The 17,100-nt window shown below is 51.9% G+C and overlaps 1 protein-coding gene across 1 annotated transcript; it reads right to left on the bottom strand.

The window, feature by feature from the left end:
* Positions 1 to 1,891: 1,891 nt before the first annotated feature.
* Positions 1,892 to 13,122, bottom strand: LOC133752290 (golgin subfamily A member 2-like). Its single transcript, XM_062182772.1, is given in 22 exon segments — positions 1,892 to 2,106; positions 2,191 to 2,341; positions 2,421 to 2,566; positions 2,628 to 2,724; positions 2,811 to 3,026; positions 3,233 to 3,360; positions 3,573 to 3,648; positions 3,735 to 3,968; positions 4,495 to 4,529; positions 4,532 to 4,607; positions 4,856 to 5,195; positions 5,541 to 5,632; positions 5,815 to 5,922; positions 6,036 to 6,125; positions 6,532 to 6,673; positions 6,979 to 7,037; positions 7,906 to 8,012; positions 8,101 to 8,184; positions 8,267 to 8,333; positions 8,526 to 8,564; positions 13,029 to 13,063; positions 13,110 to 13,122. Coding segments are annotated over 22 exon segments (2,550 nt in total).
* Positions 13,123 to 17,100: the final 3,978 nt, after the last annotated feature.

A 17,100-nucleotide genomic window follows, 5' to 3' on the forward strand; every position in this document is an offset into this window, starting at 1 on the left:
TGCCTGGCTGCCCCCACCCAGCAATGACCCTCCCCCAGGTGCCCTCCTCGCCCTGATGCCCTTGCCTGAAATTTACATTGCCCAAAGATGCCCCTGGCCCAGAGTGACCCTTACCAATGATACCTCTGGCCTGGAGGTGACATTGCCCATGATGCCCCTGACCAAAGATGACCCTCACCCAGATGCCCTCCTAGTCCAGATTCCCTTGCCTGAAATTGACCTCATCCGAAGATGCCCCCAACCCTGAAATGACCCTTACCCATGATGCCCTTGGCCCAAAATTGACCTTTGCCCATGATGCCCCTGGCCCAGAAGTGAGCCTTACCCAATGATGCCCCTGCCCAATGATGACTCTCACCCAGATGCCCTTATCACCCAGATGCTTTGCATGTAAATGACCTCACATGAAGAAGCCCCTACCCCAGAAATTACCCATACCCATGATGCCCCTGGCCCGGAAGTGACCCTTTCCCAGCCATGCCCCTGCCTAAAGATGACCCTTACCCAGATGCCCTCCTCACCCTCATGCCCTCGCCTGAAAATGACCTTGCGTGAAGATGCCCCTGCCCCAGAAGTGGCCCTAACCCATAATGCCCCTGACCCAGAAGTGACTTTTGCACAACGATGCCCTTGACCAGGTGCCACTGCACATACATGACCCTCACCCAGATACCCTCCTCATCCAGATGCCCTTGCCTGAAATTGACCTTGCCCGAAGATGCCCCAGCCTCAGAGGTGACCCTTACCCATGATGCCCCTGGCCTGGAAGTGACCCCTGCCCAGCAATGTTCCTGCCCAAAGACGACCCTCACCCAGATGCCCTCCTCGCCCTGAAGCCCTTCCTAATATTGACCTTACCCAAAGATGCCATTGGCCAAGAAGTGACCATTACTCATGATGCCCAGATCACCCACCCAGAGATGACCCTCACCCTATGATGCCCTTCTCACCCAGATGCCCTCAGCCATGATGTCCCCTGGCCAAAGGGAACCTCATCCACACTGCCCTTGGAAGTGACCCATGCCCAGCAATTTTTGACCAGGTGTACCCACCCAAAGATGACTCTCACCCCATGATGCCCTCCTCACCCAGATGCCCTCGCCTGAAAATGACCTCGCCTGAAGATGCCTCTGGCGCAGAAGTGACCCCTGCCCAGTGATGACGCTCACCCAAAGATGCCGCTGGCCCAGAATAATGCTTGCCTAGATTTCCTCACCCAAAGATGCTCCTGGCCCGGAACTGACCCCTAACCAGAGATGACCCTCACCCAATGATGCCCCTGGCACAGAGTGACCATTGCCCAGATTCCACCGCCTAGCGATGACCATTGCCTGAAGATGGCTTTTGTGCCCAGATGCCCTCGCTCGTAGATTACCTTGGCCTGAAGATGACCCTGGCTTGAAGATGGCCTCATCCACAGATGCCTGTGGATTAGAGATGACCCTCGCCTGATGCTGTCCTGCACTGGAGATGTCCCTACGACATCACGGCTCTTGCCTGCTTGTGTCCGTGCCTGCTGATGCCCCCACGTGATGTTCCCGGCCAGATTATGCCCTTGGCAGGCCAACAGTTAGCCCCAAGAGGGGTGATGAAAACTGCCTGGCTGACTTGCCCAAGGAGATGAGCACTCCCTGGTCTTGGCTGTTCTGGGGGCCACAAAAACGCTGCCTACATTGGTCATGGCCTCTGAGGATGGAGATGGAAATAAGGAGGCCCCAGGAGCTCCTGGGGTTCCTCCAGAGAGGCAGCCTAAAGAGGCCTTTCTCTCCCAATCAGGGGTTCTGTCTAAGGAGGGCAGGGAACTGGGAAGGAATGACAGGGGATAGGGTGGCTAGCAGGGGTGGAGTGGCAAGGATTGGGTTGGGGCTCTCCGGGCTGACGGCATCTGGTGTTAGACAATCATGATCTTAATGTCGTCATGCTCATCAGCCCGGTAGAAGAAGGGGATGCAGGGGTTGGTGCCCAAGCCTGGGCACTCCTGGGGGTGCTGGATCTCCTGCAGCAGCTCCCTGACCTGCTGCACAGGGGGGTTCTGGGTGGACGAACCCTCCCCAGCCTCTCCTCGCACAGGCTCCATGGTGTCAGTGAAGCTCACCTCACCAAGATCTTTGAAAAGAGAGAGGGCTCTGAGCAAGCTGGCAGCATCTCTGCTCCTGCCTGCCCTCCCTGTCCCCAGGGCACTCTCCTCACCAGCTTGCAGGTCAACAGTGTCCTGGAGGGCTGGGGACCCCGGAGCTGGATGGTCAGCACAGTCTGGGGCGGCAGCCAGGACTCTGCCCTGCCACTCGCTGCATTCGTCCACAAGCTGCAGCACCAGTTCCTGCAGCTGCAGGAGTTTGATCTGGAAGGAGAGGTACTCAGTGCCCCTGCCCTCATCCTCACCCCCTACCCCAAGAGGCAGCAGGGTCCAGGGCCCCTACCTTCATGTCCTCCTTGTCCTGGGCCAGCTGGCTGATGTACTCCTTCTCCCGGTGCCGCTCCTTCAGCACTGCCCTCTGATGTTGGTAGAGGGCAACATACTCTCCTGCAAAGAGACAGGACAGCAGGGCAGTGCTCAGAGGCGGGGCTCACCCGACCCCCATGCAGCTCCTACCCATGCCAGGGCCCTGGGCTCCTGGCTCACTGACTGTCTGTCTCTCCAGAGAGCTGGATGCAGCGATGTTCTAGCTCCTCTACCTGCTCTTGCAGCTCCACTTTCTCCCCCATCACCTGCAGAAAGTGGTGCTGGAGCCACAATGATGGGGTCAGGGCTCGGTGGTCACTGGCCCCACCCCCACCTTCCTGGCCCATGGCGGGAGAGAAACCCTCACCTGCAGCTTCTCCATGGCCCCCTGGAGGGCCTGGTGGGTCTCCCCAGACACAGAGTCACCCCCAGTCCCAGCGGCTGATGTCTCCTCTGGCTCCCCCTGCGATGGCACGGCAAGGAGAGCCAGGCACCGGCAGCGAGCCTTCTGCTCCCTCAGCTGCCCATGGAGCCAGGCCTGCTCTTCCTCGGCTCGGGTGAGAGCTGATGTAAAGAACATCACCTAAGGGCAAGAGGTGAATGAGTTCATGTGTGCAGGTGCACCTGCTGTTCCTGGGTGGAATGGTATCTGACCACTGGCTCCCACGTTAGGTGTGAGGTCAAGAGAAATCAAAGTGGGGGGAGGGGTGGTCTCAAGGTATAAGGAGGGATCACAGAGGGAGGCAGTAAAAGTGGGATGGAGAGGGAACAGGGCACAGCCTAGCTTACCACAGCCTCTTGGCTCTCCAGGTCTTCCGGGACGGGCACTTTGGCCTAAGGAATTTCCTCCTCCTCCTCCTCCTCCTCCTCCTCCTCCTCCTCCTTCTCCTCCTCTTCTTCCTCCTCCTCCCCATCTCCTGCTGAGGGGACAGCCAGAGGATCCAGTGAGGAAGGGAGGAAAGCTCAGGGCTCCCCTCAGCGCCCACCCTCCCTGGGAGACTCAGGGCAGCCACTGCCCAGAGGAGAGGGCTTAGCCATCCTTAGAGTCTCTCTGAACTCAATGCTGTGCTGCCAAGACCCCATCCTCTCTCCACAGGCTGTTTCCTCTCCCAGTGGGAGCCTCACTTACCCTCTCCAGGGAGGTCCAGGAGCTTCAGCTGAGCTTGTAGGTGATGATTTTGCTGGCAAGCAGCTACCAGACACTCCTAAGGGGCCAGGAAGAGTGAGAAGGCACAAAGGTGGCAAGGTCCTCCCACTCAGGGGCCCCACCCCATGCTCACCAGCCCCTCACCTGGGTCTCCTGCAGCTCTTGGCGAGCCACCTTGCCCTGCACCTCCGCACGCTGCAGCTGGTCCATGAGCTGCATCTGCAGCAGAATCTGCTTGTGCAGTGCCTCCTTCTCAGAGCTCAGTTGTTGGTAGGCAGCCACATGCTGCTGGTAGGTGGCCATGTACTGCTGCAGGTGGACCAGATACTGGTTGTGCTGTTGGTGCAGACTCTGAACCTCCTGGCTCTTCAGAGAGACCTTCATCTGCAGGGAGACCAAAGGGGGGTGGGGGGAGCATAGGGCAGGTGGTGGCTTGCTAACCGATTACATTGGTTGCAGGGTAGTGGCACAGAGCCCCGTGTCTCCTGCACCCAGTCTCACGCCTCATCCCCTTTCCCATCACTTTAACTTGAGGCCACACGCAAGAGGGAAGGCATCATCTTTAGGGGAACACTCGTGCCTAATACTTTACATGCACAATCTCAGCTCATCCTCAACACCTGTATAAGGAAAAAATGCTAAGTTCCTTTGTCAGGAATCTGAGGCTTAGCAAAGGGTAGCCTTTGTGTAGTGACCAGTGGAGCTGGGTGACACGCCTCTCATGGGACAATGATGTCCAGACCCGGGAGGAGCCCGGGGCTACCAGCCCTAAGAGTCACAGGACAGTCGATATGGAGGTCACCTGTCACTCCAGACTGGAGTGGCCTCCCTCCTGGGCCTAGCACTGCCCTCCCCAGTGACTTGTGCTCATGGCCCAGTCCTTCACAGTCAGGCTGAGCATTACCATTTCCTTCAGCTCTCCCAGCTTCTCCTGCAGCTGCCGAGTTCCCTGGCCAGCTCATTCTTGATGTGCTGCTCTACCTGCAGCGAGCTGGTGAGCTGCATGTTGTCATTGCTCTGCACAGAGAGAAGCAATCCGCTGCCACCCAAAGTGGCTGCATCCGGATCCCAGCACCAGGTGCCCACCTCCCACAGTGCCGGGAGGGCTGGAAACTCAGACCCTGTCCTCCGACAGACATTTGAGCAGGGTCCTGGCTCACAGGGCGCCTGCCTAGGTCATCACCGTCCCCTTTGGTGGGGGGGAAGTGAAGGCCCAGAGGGAAGTGTTTTGTGCCAGAGGCCTTGCCCAGGGTGGCCAAACACACCAGTCTCACGAAGCCATCCTGCAGCTCGGCCAGCTGCTCCTTGAGCTCCTGGTTCTGCAGGAGCGTGTGGCTGATGGTCATGTGGTCGCTCTGCATGCGCTCCAGGATCTGATTGTGCTCCTCGGCCTGGTTGCCCCACAGCTCCGCCTCCCGCTCCAGCTGCAGCAGCCGCTGTTCCTGCTGCTCGTTCAGGAGATTCAGGCCCGCGTTGTCCTGCACCTGGGCCTGCAGCTGTCCCGCCAGGCTCTCCAGCTCCTTCTGCAGCTGCTCAGCCTCCCCCTGCAGCTGCTGTTCCGCCTCCGACGGCCCCGCGGGAGGCGCTGGAGCGCTGGGTGGGAGGCTCAGCTGAGAAAGGAAGCAGCCATCAGGGGCCCCGGGCCTCCAGGTTTTCAAAAAGCTCCTGCTTGGTCCTTAGCTCCTTAGGCAAACTGCTTGCCCCCACCCCGGTGCTGGCTTCTTGGCTAACGACTTTCCATATTTTTTTATATGGTCATTACTCTTCCAAGCCATGACACAGAGTGCTTGACTGTACATGGCGGACAATGGGTACGCCACCCTATTTACAGATGAGGTCACCGAGGCTCAGAAATGACATCCACCGGCACAGACCTACTTCCCTCTGCCACAACACCCCTCGCCGGGGCACCCAACACCCATCCTGCTCCCAGGCCACCTCTGGCCCTGCTTACCCATCTGGCTCTTGAGCTCGGCCAAGGTGGTCTCCAGCTCCCGCACCCGACTCAGGCTGCACTCCTTCTCCTGCCTCAGTGTGCAGAGCTGCCCAGAGCACAGGGAAAAGAGCCATGAGCAGGGGCCACCGCCTCCCTCTGCACCAACGCTGCCCCCAAAACCCAAACACGCAGCCACCTCTGGCTCCAGGCCACCACAGGTGCACTTGCTGTGCCCATTTACAGACACCCAGAAAGATCAAGTGAGCTGTCCACGGGGGCCTGCCTCGCCTTGGCAGACATCTGCTGCATCTTCTCCTGCCACATGGCACGCTCTTCCTGCAGGCCCTCTGCATACCGGTCCCTGTCCATACACAGTCGTCTCTGCGTCTCCAGCAGCTTCAAAAATGGACACAGAAGTTTGGAGGAAGCATCGCGGATCCTCACTTGCTCCTGGCCGCCCGGGGCTCTAGTCCTCCTCCCATAGTCCCCCTCCTCCAGACAAGCTGCACCTGTTGCATGTGTTTCTGCAGCTGGGTCCACTCCTCCATGGTCTGCTGAAGCTGCTGCCTATCACCAGAGACCCCAGACTCGCTAGAGAACTGAATGAGGAGGACAAGTTTAGATCTGGAGAGCCCCCACAGCCAACGCAGGACTCTGGGTCACAGAGGAAGTAAAGTGCTGGCTGGGGCTCCCGGAGGAAGCAAACAGGCTCCTGGGGTAGCCGTACCAGTGGCATGGATGAAACAATGGTTTGGGGGTGTGTGTGGTGCAGTGTGTAGGTGGCTACTAGGCATGCCCATATGCTATAGTGTAGTGTCTGGCTCCAGTCACGGCTGCAGCAGGGGCTCTCTGTGCAGAATTCTAGCAATTTTGGGAGGATTCTATGGCAGGACCAGAATGAGGATTCAGAATGTCCAGCTCTTGGCTGGGGGCCTCCCTGACAGTCCCTGGGGATGGTGGCCCCTGCGGGCTAGGGCTGGGGCTCCGTGGGCTGCAGCCTCTTACTTGTTGCAGCAGCAGCTCAGACATTTCCAGCTTCTTCTGCAGCCCCTCTGTCCCCAGCTGCAGGGTCGTCTTCTCTGTCTCGAGGACTCGAAGCCTCTCTTGGAGCTCAGAGTTCTGCTGCTTCAGGTCCTCATTGTTTTTGCTATGGTGAGAGGAATGAGCAAAGAGAGGACCACTTTGGTGACCAACCCAACTTTTGCTGCACCTCCCAAGAACCCTGGCATTGGAGGAGTCCCCAACAATCAGGTCACTCACGTGGCAGGCCAGAGAGAGGACCTGAGCTGCCTGAGGCCATTGCATGAGCTGGTGGCACAGCTGGGACCAGAGCTTGGCTCTGCACACATCCCAGCCTGTACAGCCACTTCCTCCTCATGCTCCCTGGCACAACTCCCCTCATCACCTGTACTAAGGTCCCCCAGACTCCTCCACCGACCTTCCCCTTCTTACTTGTTCTTGTATAACTCCAGTTTGAGAGCATCTTGCTGTTTGGTCAACTCCTTGTTGTGCTGCAATCACAGAAAAGCTACATCAGGACTTGGCAGGACCAAGATGGAGCTGGGGCGCTGGTCGCAGTGGCTACAGGAACCATGCCACAGCCACACTTGCTCACCCTTACTCTCTGTCAAGGCACTGCCAAGCCCAGGGTCCCATTTTTTCTAAGAGCTTCGTAAGGACAGAAGAAGAAGGGAAGGAGCTGACTTCCATCTGGCTAGTGGAGGCTCAGAGACATTGCTGTTACCAGCGTCACTGTGTAAACCTCTCCCTGTGCTCCACCCGGCACCAGGCTAACAGCCCCATTTTATTCTCACAGCTATCCTAGGAGGCAGTGACTACGCCCTCCTCTTTGTCGAGTGACACAAGACAGAACAAAATGCAGTGATTGTCCTGGTCTAATCCTCTGGGCCCATTTTTGCCCCTAGGGATGAGGGCGCAGACATGGAGGGAAACCGAGTTTGTGTTTGAATCTTCTGTTCACTTGTTGAAGGGACAGTGCAGCATTCACACAGTCTACAACTCAGCAAGAACAGAGGTCAAATGACTTCCAGCCACCGTGTTCCTCTCCCTGGGTTTTATGGCCCCTTTCCTATCTGACACAGCACCCTCCATGGATGCTAACTGGCATGCTCTTCCGTGCCTTCCCTGCCCAAGCACCCCATCCCTTCTCCCAGCACTTGGTCTCCAGTGCTCACTGCACAGCCACCCCCCACCCCCACTCAAACCCTACTCGGTCCCAGGTTCTTTTTCACCAGTGAAAGCTGCATGAAACGGCCCGGACTGCATCTGGGCCACTCCAGGCTGAGGAAGGGACCTTTCCACTCACTCCCTGCTTGGGGAAACCAGGCTGCTAGTGGCTGGGCAGGCGGCCGGGCTCACCCTGTCCACCTGCTTCTGCTGCATGGAGACAGCAGACAAAGTCCGCTCCAGCTCTCCGTCGCGCTGGCGGGTAGTCTGTAGGTGATTAGCAAGGTCCTCAGACTCTCCTGGAATCAGAGGGGTCAAGATAGAGCCCCGAGGCCTCCCACAGAGGCCTGCCAGGTGCCTGGCTGAAGGAGGGGGTCCCAGTCCCACCTGCTTTCTGCCTGGTATGAGCCAGGGCTGACTGTAAATCCGCCTTCTCAGACACAAGAATCCCAATGGTTTGAATGTGAACCACTAGGAGGAAGTCAAACAAGTGCCCAGAGCGAGAGAAAGGACTGTTCTCCTTGGGGATGTGAGGGGACACCACGCCAGTCACTCACCTGAAGTTGTTCTCTTAAATCCCCCTGTTCCTTGGCCAACTTTTGCTGACATTCTTTCTTCTGCTATAGGAAGAGAAAAGAAATCTGCCTTACTGGGGGAGGCACAGATGGCATGGCAAAGGACACGTCCTCAGAATGCCACCATGGTCCTGGATGGGCCCACTGATGAGATCAGCTCTCAGGGACCCTGGAGGGGGAGGGGGTGGGGTGCAGACCCAGCAGCCATGCAGTGAGCAGACATAGAAATCACATTACTTTTTCCACTTGATCCAGAGTTTCCTGGTTCTGTCGTTTCTGTGGGGAGAGTCAAAGAAAGGAAGGTGACTAAGGATGTCCCCTCTACTCCACTCCCAGAGCAAGAAGGGGTGGGAAGCGGGCCAGGGCGGGATTGGCACGTTCTCAGACCCTATGGGCACAGGACCTGTCCCGAGGCTCCCAAGGAAAGAGCATGTGGGTCTTCGCTGGTTTTTGCTCTCAGCTATGGAACCGCGTTTGAATCGGGATTCTCCTTAGGGGACAGTAATGTGAGCCTCCAGAAATGGAATGTGAGAAAAGACTGGCCTTCTGCTAGGTTCGGATTTACTAGTGTGCCTGCACCCCCCAACCCTGTGAGTGTGCCTGAGCCCTCGACCCGTGAGATTGTCTGCACCCCCGAGCTAGGGCTAGGGTTAGGGCTAGGGTTAGGGTTAGGGTTAGGGCTAGGGTTAGGGTTAGGGTTAGGGTTAGGGGTTAGGGTTAGGGTTAGGGTTAGAGTTAGGGGTTAGGGTTAGGGTTAGGGTTAGGGGTTAGGGGTTAGGGGTAGGGTTAGGGTTAGGGTTCTGGTTAGGGGTTAGCATTCGGGTTAGGGGTTAGAGTAGGTTTAGGGTTAGGGTAGGGTTAGGGTTAGGGTTAGGCAGAAACTTCTTGGTTTGATAACATCAGATTTTTCCAATTTACTTTTGCTGTCCATGTTCTTTTGGTGTTAGCCCAAAAACTTTGTTGAGTCTGCCTGTTTCTTAGAGCATTTGTGCCATGTTTTCCTCTGTTAGTTTCATAGTTTCAGATTTTAGATTTAGATCATGATCCATTTAGAGTTGATTTTTGTAAATTAAAATCCAATTTTCCCAGTCCGATTAAACAGATGTGCATATGTCCATTATTGTTTTCCATACCTTTGTCAAAAGTAAGTGGGATGTAGGTGCATGAATTTCTAGGGGTTCTCTTTTTTTCCATTTTCCTATGTGTATTGCTATGTTGGTACCATACTGTTTTGGTCTCAATAGCCTTGTGGCATATCTTTAATTTTGAACTGTGGTGCCTTCAGCTTTGGCTTCATTCTGTTAAGAATATTTTGAGTATTCAGAGTCTTTTGTGTTTTCATAAGAATTTTGAATTTTTTTTTTCCTAACTCTGTAAGGATGTCATCAGTATTTTGATGAGGACTATATTGAATCTCTAAATTGTTTGGGATAGTGTTGATATTTTAATAATATTAATTCTTCCAAATCAAGAACATACAAGGGAATTCCATTATTTTGTGTCTGCTACATTTTCTTTCATTAGATTCAATGTGTTTGAATTTCATTGAAGAGGCCTTTCACATCCTGGTTGAACTTATCACAAGGTATTTAATTTTTTGTATCTGTATAGAATTGGATAGCACATCAATTCTCATCAAGGTGGTAGTGAGTTGAACAGCATTCCATCATATAAATATATATATTTAAGTATAATCATACATCTATAATGTATAATGTATGTTACACATTATACACACACACACATACACACCCCCCCCACACATATATATATACAGAAATGTATAAGAATGATTCTAAAGCTTCAAGTGATTCCAAAGTGTCATGGAAAGTCTGTAGTATCCTTTTATTAAAATATACTTTTCAAGCCATATGTATAGCCAGCAAGATTTCTTAACCAGCCTTCTGTTGGTGGACATTTAGGCAGTTTGCATCTTGGCCTCTGTGAATAAGGCATCAACTAGGGATTGCAGGTATCTCTACTAAATGCTGATACCTTTTTTTTTCTTTCTTTGCACATATACCCATAAGAAGGAGGAATGGGTCATTTGACAGTTCTAGTTTAACGTTTCAAAAATATTTCAATAATGTTTTCTGTAATGGCCATACCACTCAACATTCTCACACATAATGTAAAAGTGTTTCTTTTTCCTTGCCCACATTTATTCTCTCTTGTCTTTGGGACAACAGCTAACCATATGGTTCTGAGGTGTTATCCCTCTGTGGTTTAGAATGGGAATAGCAGAAAGCGGCAAAAAGTGAAATCACCTTTGAGAAGCAATACCCTTGGACAGCCCTTTGCTAGGCTGTTGAGTAACAGTTCTCCTAGTTTTCTTGTTCCATTCTGTCTTTTTTTTCTTTCTCAGACTAAACAGGGGAGTTGGAGGAAGAAGAGGGGGAGAAGAGGGCAGGTAGGTGGGAAGAATGACTATGTTCTTAATGTTGCATTTATGACATACCTACAACATTAAATAAAGAAGTTAATTAAAAAACTACTTCAAATATGTAACACCCATATTCCTCAAAGTAAGTATGCCATCATTATATAAATAGTTGCAATAATTATATATAAATATATTATAAAAAAGCAGGCCAGCGCCCTGGCTCACTAGGCTAATCCTCTGCCTGCAACGCTGGCATACAGGTGCTGGTCCCGCTTGGGACACCAGTTCTGTCCCGGTGGCTCCTCTTCCAGTCCAGCTCTCTGCTGTGGCCCGGGAGTGCAGTGAAGGATGGCCCAAATGCTTGGGCCATGCACCCACATGGGAGACCAGGAAGAAGCACCTGGCTCCTGGCTTCGGATCGGCGCAGCACGCTCGCCACAACATGCCAGCCACAGTGGCACTTGCGGGGTGAACCAATGGAAAAAGAAGGCTTTTCTCTCTGTCTCTCTCTGTCTCTCTGTCTCACTGTCTAACTCTGCCTGTCAAAAAAATTGAAAAAAAGAATTGGGTTCTTCCCACACATTGGCAGAACAAATTGGAGTTCTGGACACCAAGTGTCACCCTGGCCAAGCCTGACTGTTGCATGCATTTGGGGAGTGAAATAGTGATGGAACACATAGCCTTGGTTGTGTTTCTCTGTGTGTGTATGTCTCTCTACATCTGGATCTCTACATCTCAAATAAGTATAATTAAACAAAATACATTTTCATTTTCATAAATTGCTCCATGTTATAAATTACTTGTTTCATCCAAAGGGCAAAGAGACAGAGAAAAGAGATCTCCTGTTGACTAGTGTGAACCTAGGAGGCCTGAGCTAACCTGGGCCTGGCCAGGCTGAAACTAGGACTGGGTCCATCCGGATCTCCTACCTAGACTGCAGTGACACAAGTACTGGAGCCGTCACTGCTGCCTCACAGTGTGTGCACTGCCAGGAAGCTGGAGGGGGGAGCACAGCAAGGACTGGGTCCCAGGCACTCTGATCCAGGCGTGGGCACCCCAGGTGGCATCGTAACTGCTGTGCCAAATGCTTTGAAGAACCAAAGTGACTCCATTTTAAAACAATAAAAAAGCAGCCTCCGTTTCCCATAGCAGACCCAGGTCCTTGTAAAAACAGGCATTCAGGCATTCTGGAGCTATCACAACTCACCAGGGACAGTGAGCTCGGTAAACCAAGGACAGCACAGTAGAGATTGCTAAACGAAGTAACTCCCTGTACCCACAGCTTCCATGCTGTATGTAACTGTGTTTTTCCTGCTGATGGAGCCCTTTTCTCCTTTCAAATCTCTCCCAAAGAAAGACTGGGGCTTCACTCCTTCCTCCGCTGTGCCGGTTGGTTGGATGGGGTCCCTGTCATGGCTTGTACTCCCGCATAAACCTTGCTTTTGCAGTTCGGTGTGATCGACTCTCTGGGGGTGTCTGCGGGGATCTCACGATCTGGGCACAACCTATTTTTTGGTGCCCAACAGCTTGTGCCAATTTCATCCTCTTAGAAGAAAAAATAGTACAAAGTCTTTTCAATTTGAATTAAATTACATCTTTTAGGTAAGATACCCAAATTATATGTAATACAAGAATAATATCATAAATGTCCTAATATGTTCAAATTTCCTGTTCAAAGTCATTGATAAGAAAATGAATAGACAGGCCAACATAGGGAGAAAACATTTTGAAATTGCATAGCTGATATAACAATTCTATCCAGAGAACTAAAAGAGCTCTCAAAATTCCTTTCTAAGAAAATAAACTGACCCATTTCTCATGGAAGCTTAAAATTCAGGATTTCAAACAGGTAGAAAAGCCTTGAGATCTCTTTAAACAGCAGGTGGGGTGACTTCCTAACAGCCCTGAGAAAGCAAGGCTTGTTGGGACACATTTTCTGCCTTGGTATTTTCATACACATACATGACTCTACGAGCGACACATGCTTAAGTGATTAGGGGACACGGTCTGTGGTGTCAGCGCAGGATCTATAACTTTGAGACAGGCAGATGGGTAGGTTGTCCCCACCAGTGGGGGTCTTGTGCCTCAACCTAGCTTAGGCCCCTGGAAGGCAGAGTTCCAAAGATTCCGTGACGCTCTCCACCTTCTAATTCTGTGATGGCAACGGCAGACCGTTAGCTGCCACACAACAGCCAGTCCTAGCAGAGACTGAGCTACAGGCAGTGCCTTCAACCTAGGCTTTGGCAGTTTTATCCTTGTTTGTCCAGAGAAGAACTTCCCAGTGTTGTCGGGCTGTGGATCAGGTGTTTCACATCAGTAAGTGAAGCTTGACAGCTATTGTCCCCCCTCAAGCCTACCTGAAACTCTTGGATGTCATTTGTTTGACCCTCACCTGTGTTTGGGTTTCCTCTCCCCAGTCCCTGTTGTCCTGCTGTGACACACCATCAGCATGGCAGGATCCCACAGCCCTGCATCAGATCCCGTGGCAGAACTGAATGACCTCGAATGCCAGCAGTTGCGATCCCAGCTGGCAGAGAGCCAACAGGACTACTGGGAGCTCAAGGAGAAGTTTCTCGTAGCTGAGGCTACAAACTTTGCCCTGGCCAAGGAGCTGAAAAAATACAGTAAGTTCTCTTGGGTCATTTCACCACAGTGATGATTGTCCTGTATCTTCTCCTGAGGAATTAAATGGCCTCACTACGTGATTTTTGTCTGCTTTTTGTCGAACTTAATTTCCTCCTGACCACACTCCCGAGCTGACACACAGAGTTTCGCAAGTTTTCCTAGCTAGCAGTGAGGTATAGGGTGACAGGAGTGCTGAATCTGTCATGGATTCCTGATGAGGCATAGAGCTGCCTGTTGTCCTCAGGTTCAGGCTCCACCATATTGAGCGCATGTTTATGATCATCCTGTCTGTGTCAGCTCCTGCAGCCTTATACCCTCACTGTGGGCCTCATTTCTGGGGCTAACGCATTTCACTCAATTCAAGCTTCTGTTGAGTTCCCATTGGCAAAGCGCTGTCCTAGGTCCAGAAGTGGACGTGTGTTCAGAGTGAGCAGGATGGGCTTCCAGAGAGACAGAGAGTCTCCTGTGCACTGGAACTCTGGTATCCACGGGAACAGCCTCAGACACAGCCTCCCCACTGGGAGCAAAAAGTCCTGCTCCTGGAGCACAAGTTCTTCTTCCAGAAGAGGAAGACCGTGCCTGAGACCTGGGAGTGGGAGCAAGCCCAGGGTGTAGGGTGGGGAGTCATGGCCACTCGCCTGGGTGCCCCCCCATTGCCCACCTTCTCTGTAACTTGGATTTCTTCCCATTCGTAGGTGCTATCATAATTCCTGCCTCTGTAGATTGTCCCAACAAAATGCGCTCCTTCTTTCCTATACAACTCCAAGGATGGCTCCTTGCTCAGGATCAACAGAATCCATGAGGCCCTTATTGTACTGTTTCTAATTTAGTAGGGAGTATACTTTTTATCAGCCCATATTGCCTCAGGGCCTTACTTTGTTAAGCATTGTATTCTACACAGTTCCATGAAAGATGGTCCTTTAAGTCTGAAATAACAAACACTTGAAATCTTTCCCAATTCAAGGGAAGAGTCCTACACTCTTATCAAGCTCCCAAACATACAGAAGGTGAGGACTTCGTGCCCCAGGTTCATGTTTGTCCTGAGAGGCTGCAAGGCTTGCTGAGTCCAGTGGCTCATGATTCAGTCTGAGCTCAGGGGCTGGGAATTCTGATTCTGTTAACACCAGTGGAATCACCTTGTCAAGTCACCTTCTGTATCTTTGAAGTCCTTTTTTCTCACTTTATTGGGAAATAGTGGGGCCAGCGCTGTGGGTTAGCAGGTAAAGCCGCTGCCTGCAGTACTGGCATCCCATATGGGTACTAGTTCGATTCCAGCTTGTCCACTACCAATCCAACTCTCTGCTATGGCCTGAAATGCAGTAGAAGATGGCCCATGTGCTTAGGCCCCTGCATCCACATGAGAGACCTAGAAAGAGTTCTTGGCTCCTGGCTTCAGATTGGCACAGCTCCAACCTTGCAGCCATTTGGGGAGTGAACCAGCTGATGGACTCTCTCTCTCTCTCTCTCTGCCTATGTCTCTCTGTAAATCTGCCTTTCAAATAAATAAATAAATCTTTTAAAAATAGGGACTATCAAAAGCTAGGTAGTGAGTTGATGAAATACAGACATGAAACCCCCAATCTGGAGCCTGGCCCAGGAGTTCTTTTGGACTTCAGCAGGCACTGACTACAAAAGCACGTCCCTGAGTTCTGCGTGTCTGTCTTTCCCCAGATTGTGAGAAGTTTAAAAACATCATTGAGTCCATACTGACCAAGAAGCTCCACTTTGAGGAGCCACTGGCAGAGAAGCCCACGGTCCCAGAGCTGCTCAGGTAAGGGTCTCTGTGTGGGGCAGGCAGGTGGGAGGTGTGTGGGTGTCTCCAGTGGGGCAGTTCAGAAGGGAGAACTGAGGCATCTCAGGCATGGAAAGCCAAGGCACTGTGGCAAACAATGTTCTCCATGTAGGATCACTGTGGGACCCCAGACAAAGAAGTGGCCATCAAAGGAGGATGTACTTTTCTCTAAGGGAGGAGAGAACTTCCACTTTGCGGATGGCCTTGTCTACATATGGACAGAGCTTTCAAAATGCTTCCATAGCCTAGTCAGCTCATGTCATGAGCCTTGTGTGGTTCCTGACAACATACAGAGGAGTGCTAACTGTTAAATGAACAGCAGGAGTCACTGTGCACTGACTCCCCATGCAGGACCTCTGTCCTCAATGAGTTGTAGTAAGAGAGTTACAGTGAAACAATTGTCAAACAGTTTTTATTCTTGTGTGGGTGTGTTGGGAATTGTTGAAGACGTTACTTAATATAGAGTTGGTCTTCTGTGTACAAAGTTCATTGAAAATGCATCTTAATGGAGAGTGAGATTGAGAAGTAGAGAGGGAAGAGGAGCTGGGCTGGCAGTGTGGGTGGTACCCTGGGTATGGGGAGAAGAACTCTATTCCTAAAGTTGTCTGATGAAATGTATATTCCTTAAAATAAATGAATGAATACATTTTAAAAAATAAATGGTAAAAATTAATTTTACAATGAAAGTAAAAGTGAATAGGTACTTTGAAAACATCCTCCCTTCAGGAGAAATTAAAATGAAAATACATTTTTCCCTCCTCAATTACTGTATGTCCCAAATAAAATGGTATGAATAGATAATAAAAAAAAAGACATCATGGAGTCCATGTTGACCAAGAAGCTACACATGGAGAGCCCCTTGCAAAGCAGCCCAGGTCTGCTGAGCTGCTCTCTGGAGGGCAGGCAGGTGGGGATGCGTTTCACTAGTGGGCAGCCCAAATCAAAAACTGAGCCAGCCTGTGCCAAACAAGGGCAGAGAGTTACAGCAAAGCCCCGTGTCTCGGACATTATGGAACAAGGAGGGAGCAGAGGAATCTGAATTCAGAGCTGCAAGTGCGGAGAGTCTGTAAGTAAGGTGTCCAGGTGGATGGGCTCCCATGGGGCCCTCCTGTTTACTCTCTCTTCTGCAACAGGAAGTCCCCGTGGCTGTGTTTCTGGGAATCCAGTCACCAGTTAGCTTTGGTCCTCTGTAGGTGGTGCTATGCCTGTTCTCTGTTCCTCCCGTGTTCTCCTGGTTCCCTTAGTGTGCAGGTGCTTTTCTGTGGGCACTCACCTCGAGATGGAGCTGCATTGGGTCTTCTGGGGGAGGAGGAGGGGATGCTGGGCTCCTCTGTTTGGTCGTCTTGCAATCAATCCTCATTTACCCGATCACCTCCTGATATAGAAGACTGATGCTTAGCTTGGCCCTGCCAGACCTTTATTCTTGTTTCTGGCCATGCAACCCCTGCGTGCACCATGATTCCCAGTCCCTGCACTATACACTGTGTGTCTTCCTACATGGAAATGCCTGTGGCTGGAAGGAGGAACTGAATTAGCACCTTTATGAAGATGAGGAAGGAAGAATCCTTGCACTGTTGAAACACAGAGAACTTAACACTCATCCCTCCCCATCTAGAACGTTCTCCACTCTTGCACCATAGGCATTGCCGTGGCATCCTTGAACATCAGGACCAAGAACTTTCCCAGTTGCGTCCCAAGGTCCAAAGGGGGAGAAATCTAGCCCACATCCTGCAGCAGTTCCTGAAGGACGTGCGCACCCTGCATGACCCTGAGACCTGCAAGGGGCAGGGCTTCCGATGACTACTCACCGAGGCTGTCCGGCTGTCAGCGTGCCTTGAGGACCTGCTTGGAGCAGGTAAGCTGGGCCCAGGCTGTCATTTGAGAAAGCCTCAAGGGCTCAGATGCATTCATCTCTCTGCCATGGGCATTTGCCTCAGCATTTCTGGGTACTGAACACGTGTGCCATGAGAAGGTCAGCACTGCTTGGGAAAACCGATGGGGCAGATAAGTCT

This window comes from Lepus europaeus, chromosome 2 (assembly GCF_033115175.1).
Source record: "Lepus europaeus isolate LE1 chromosome 2, mLepTim1.pri, whole genome shotgun sequence".
NCBI classification, from domain to species: Eukaryota; Metazoa; Chordata; class Mammalia; order Lagomorpha; family Leporidae; genus Lepus; species Lepus europaeus.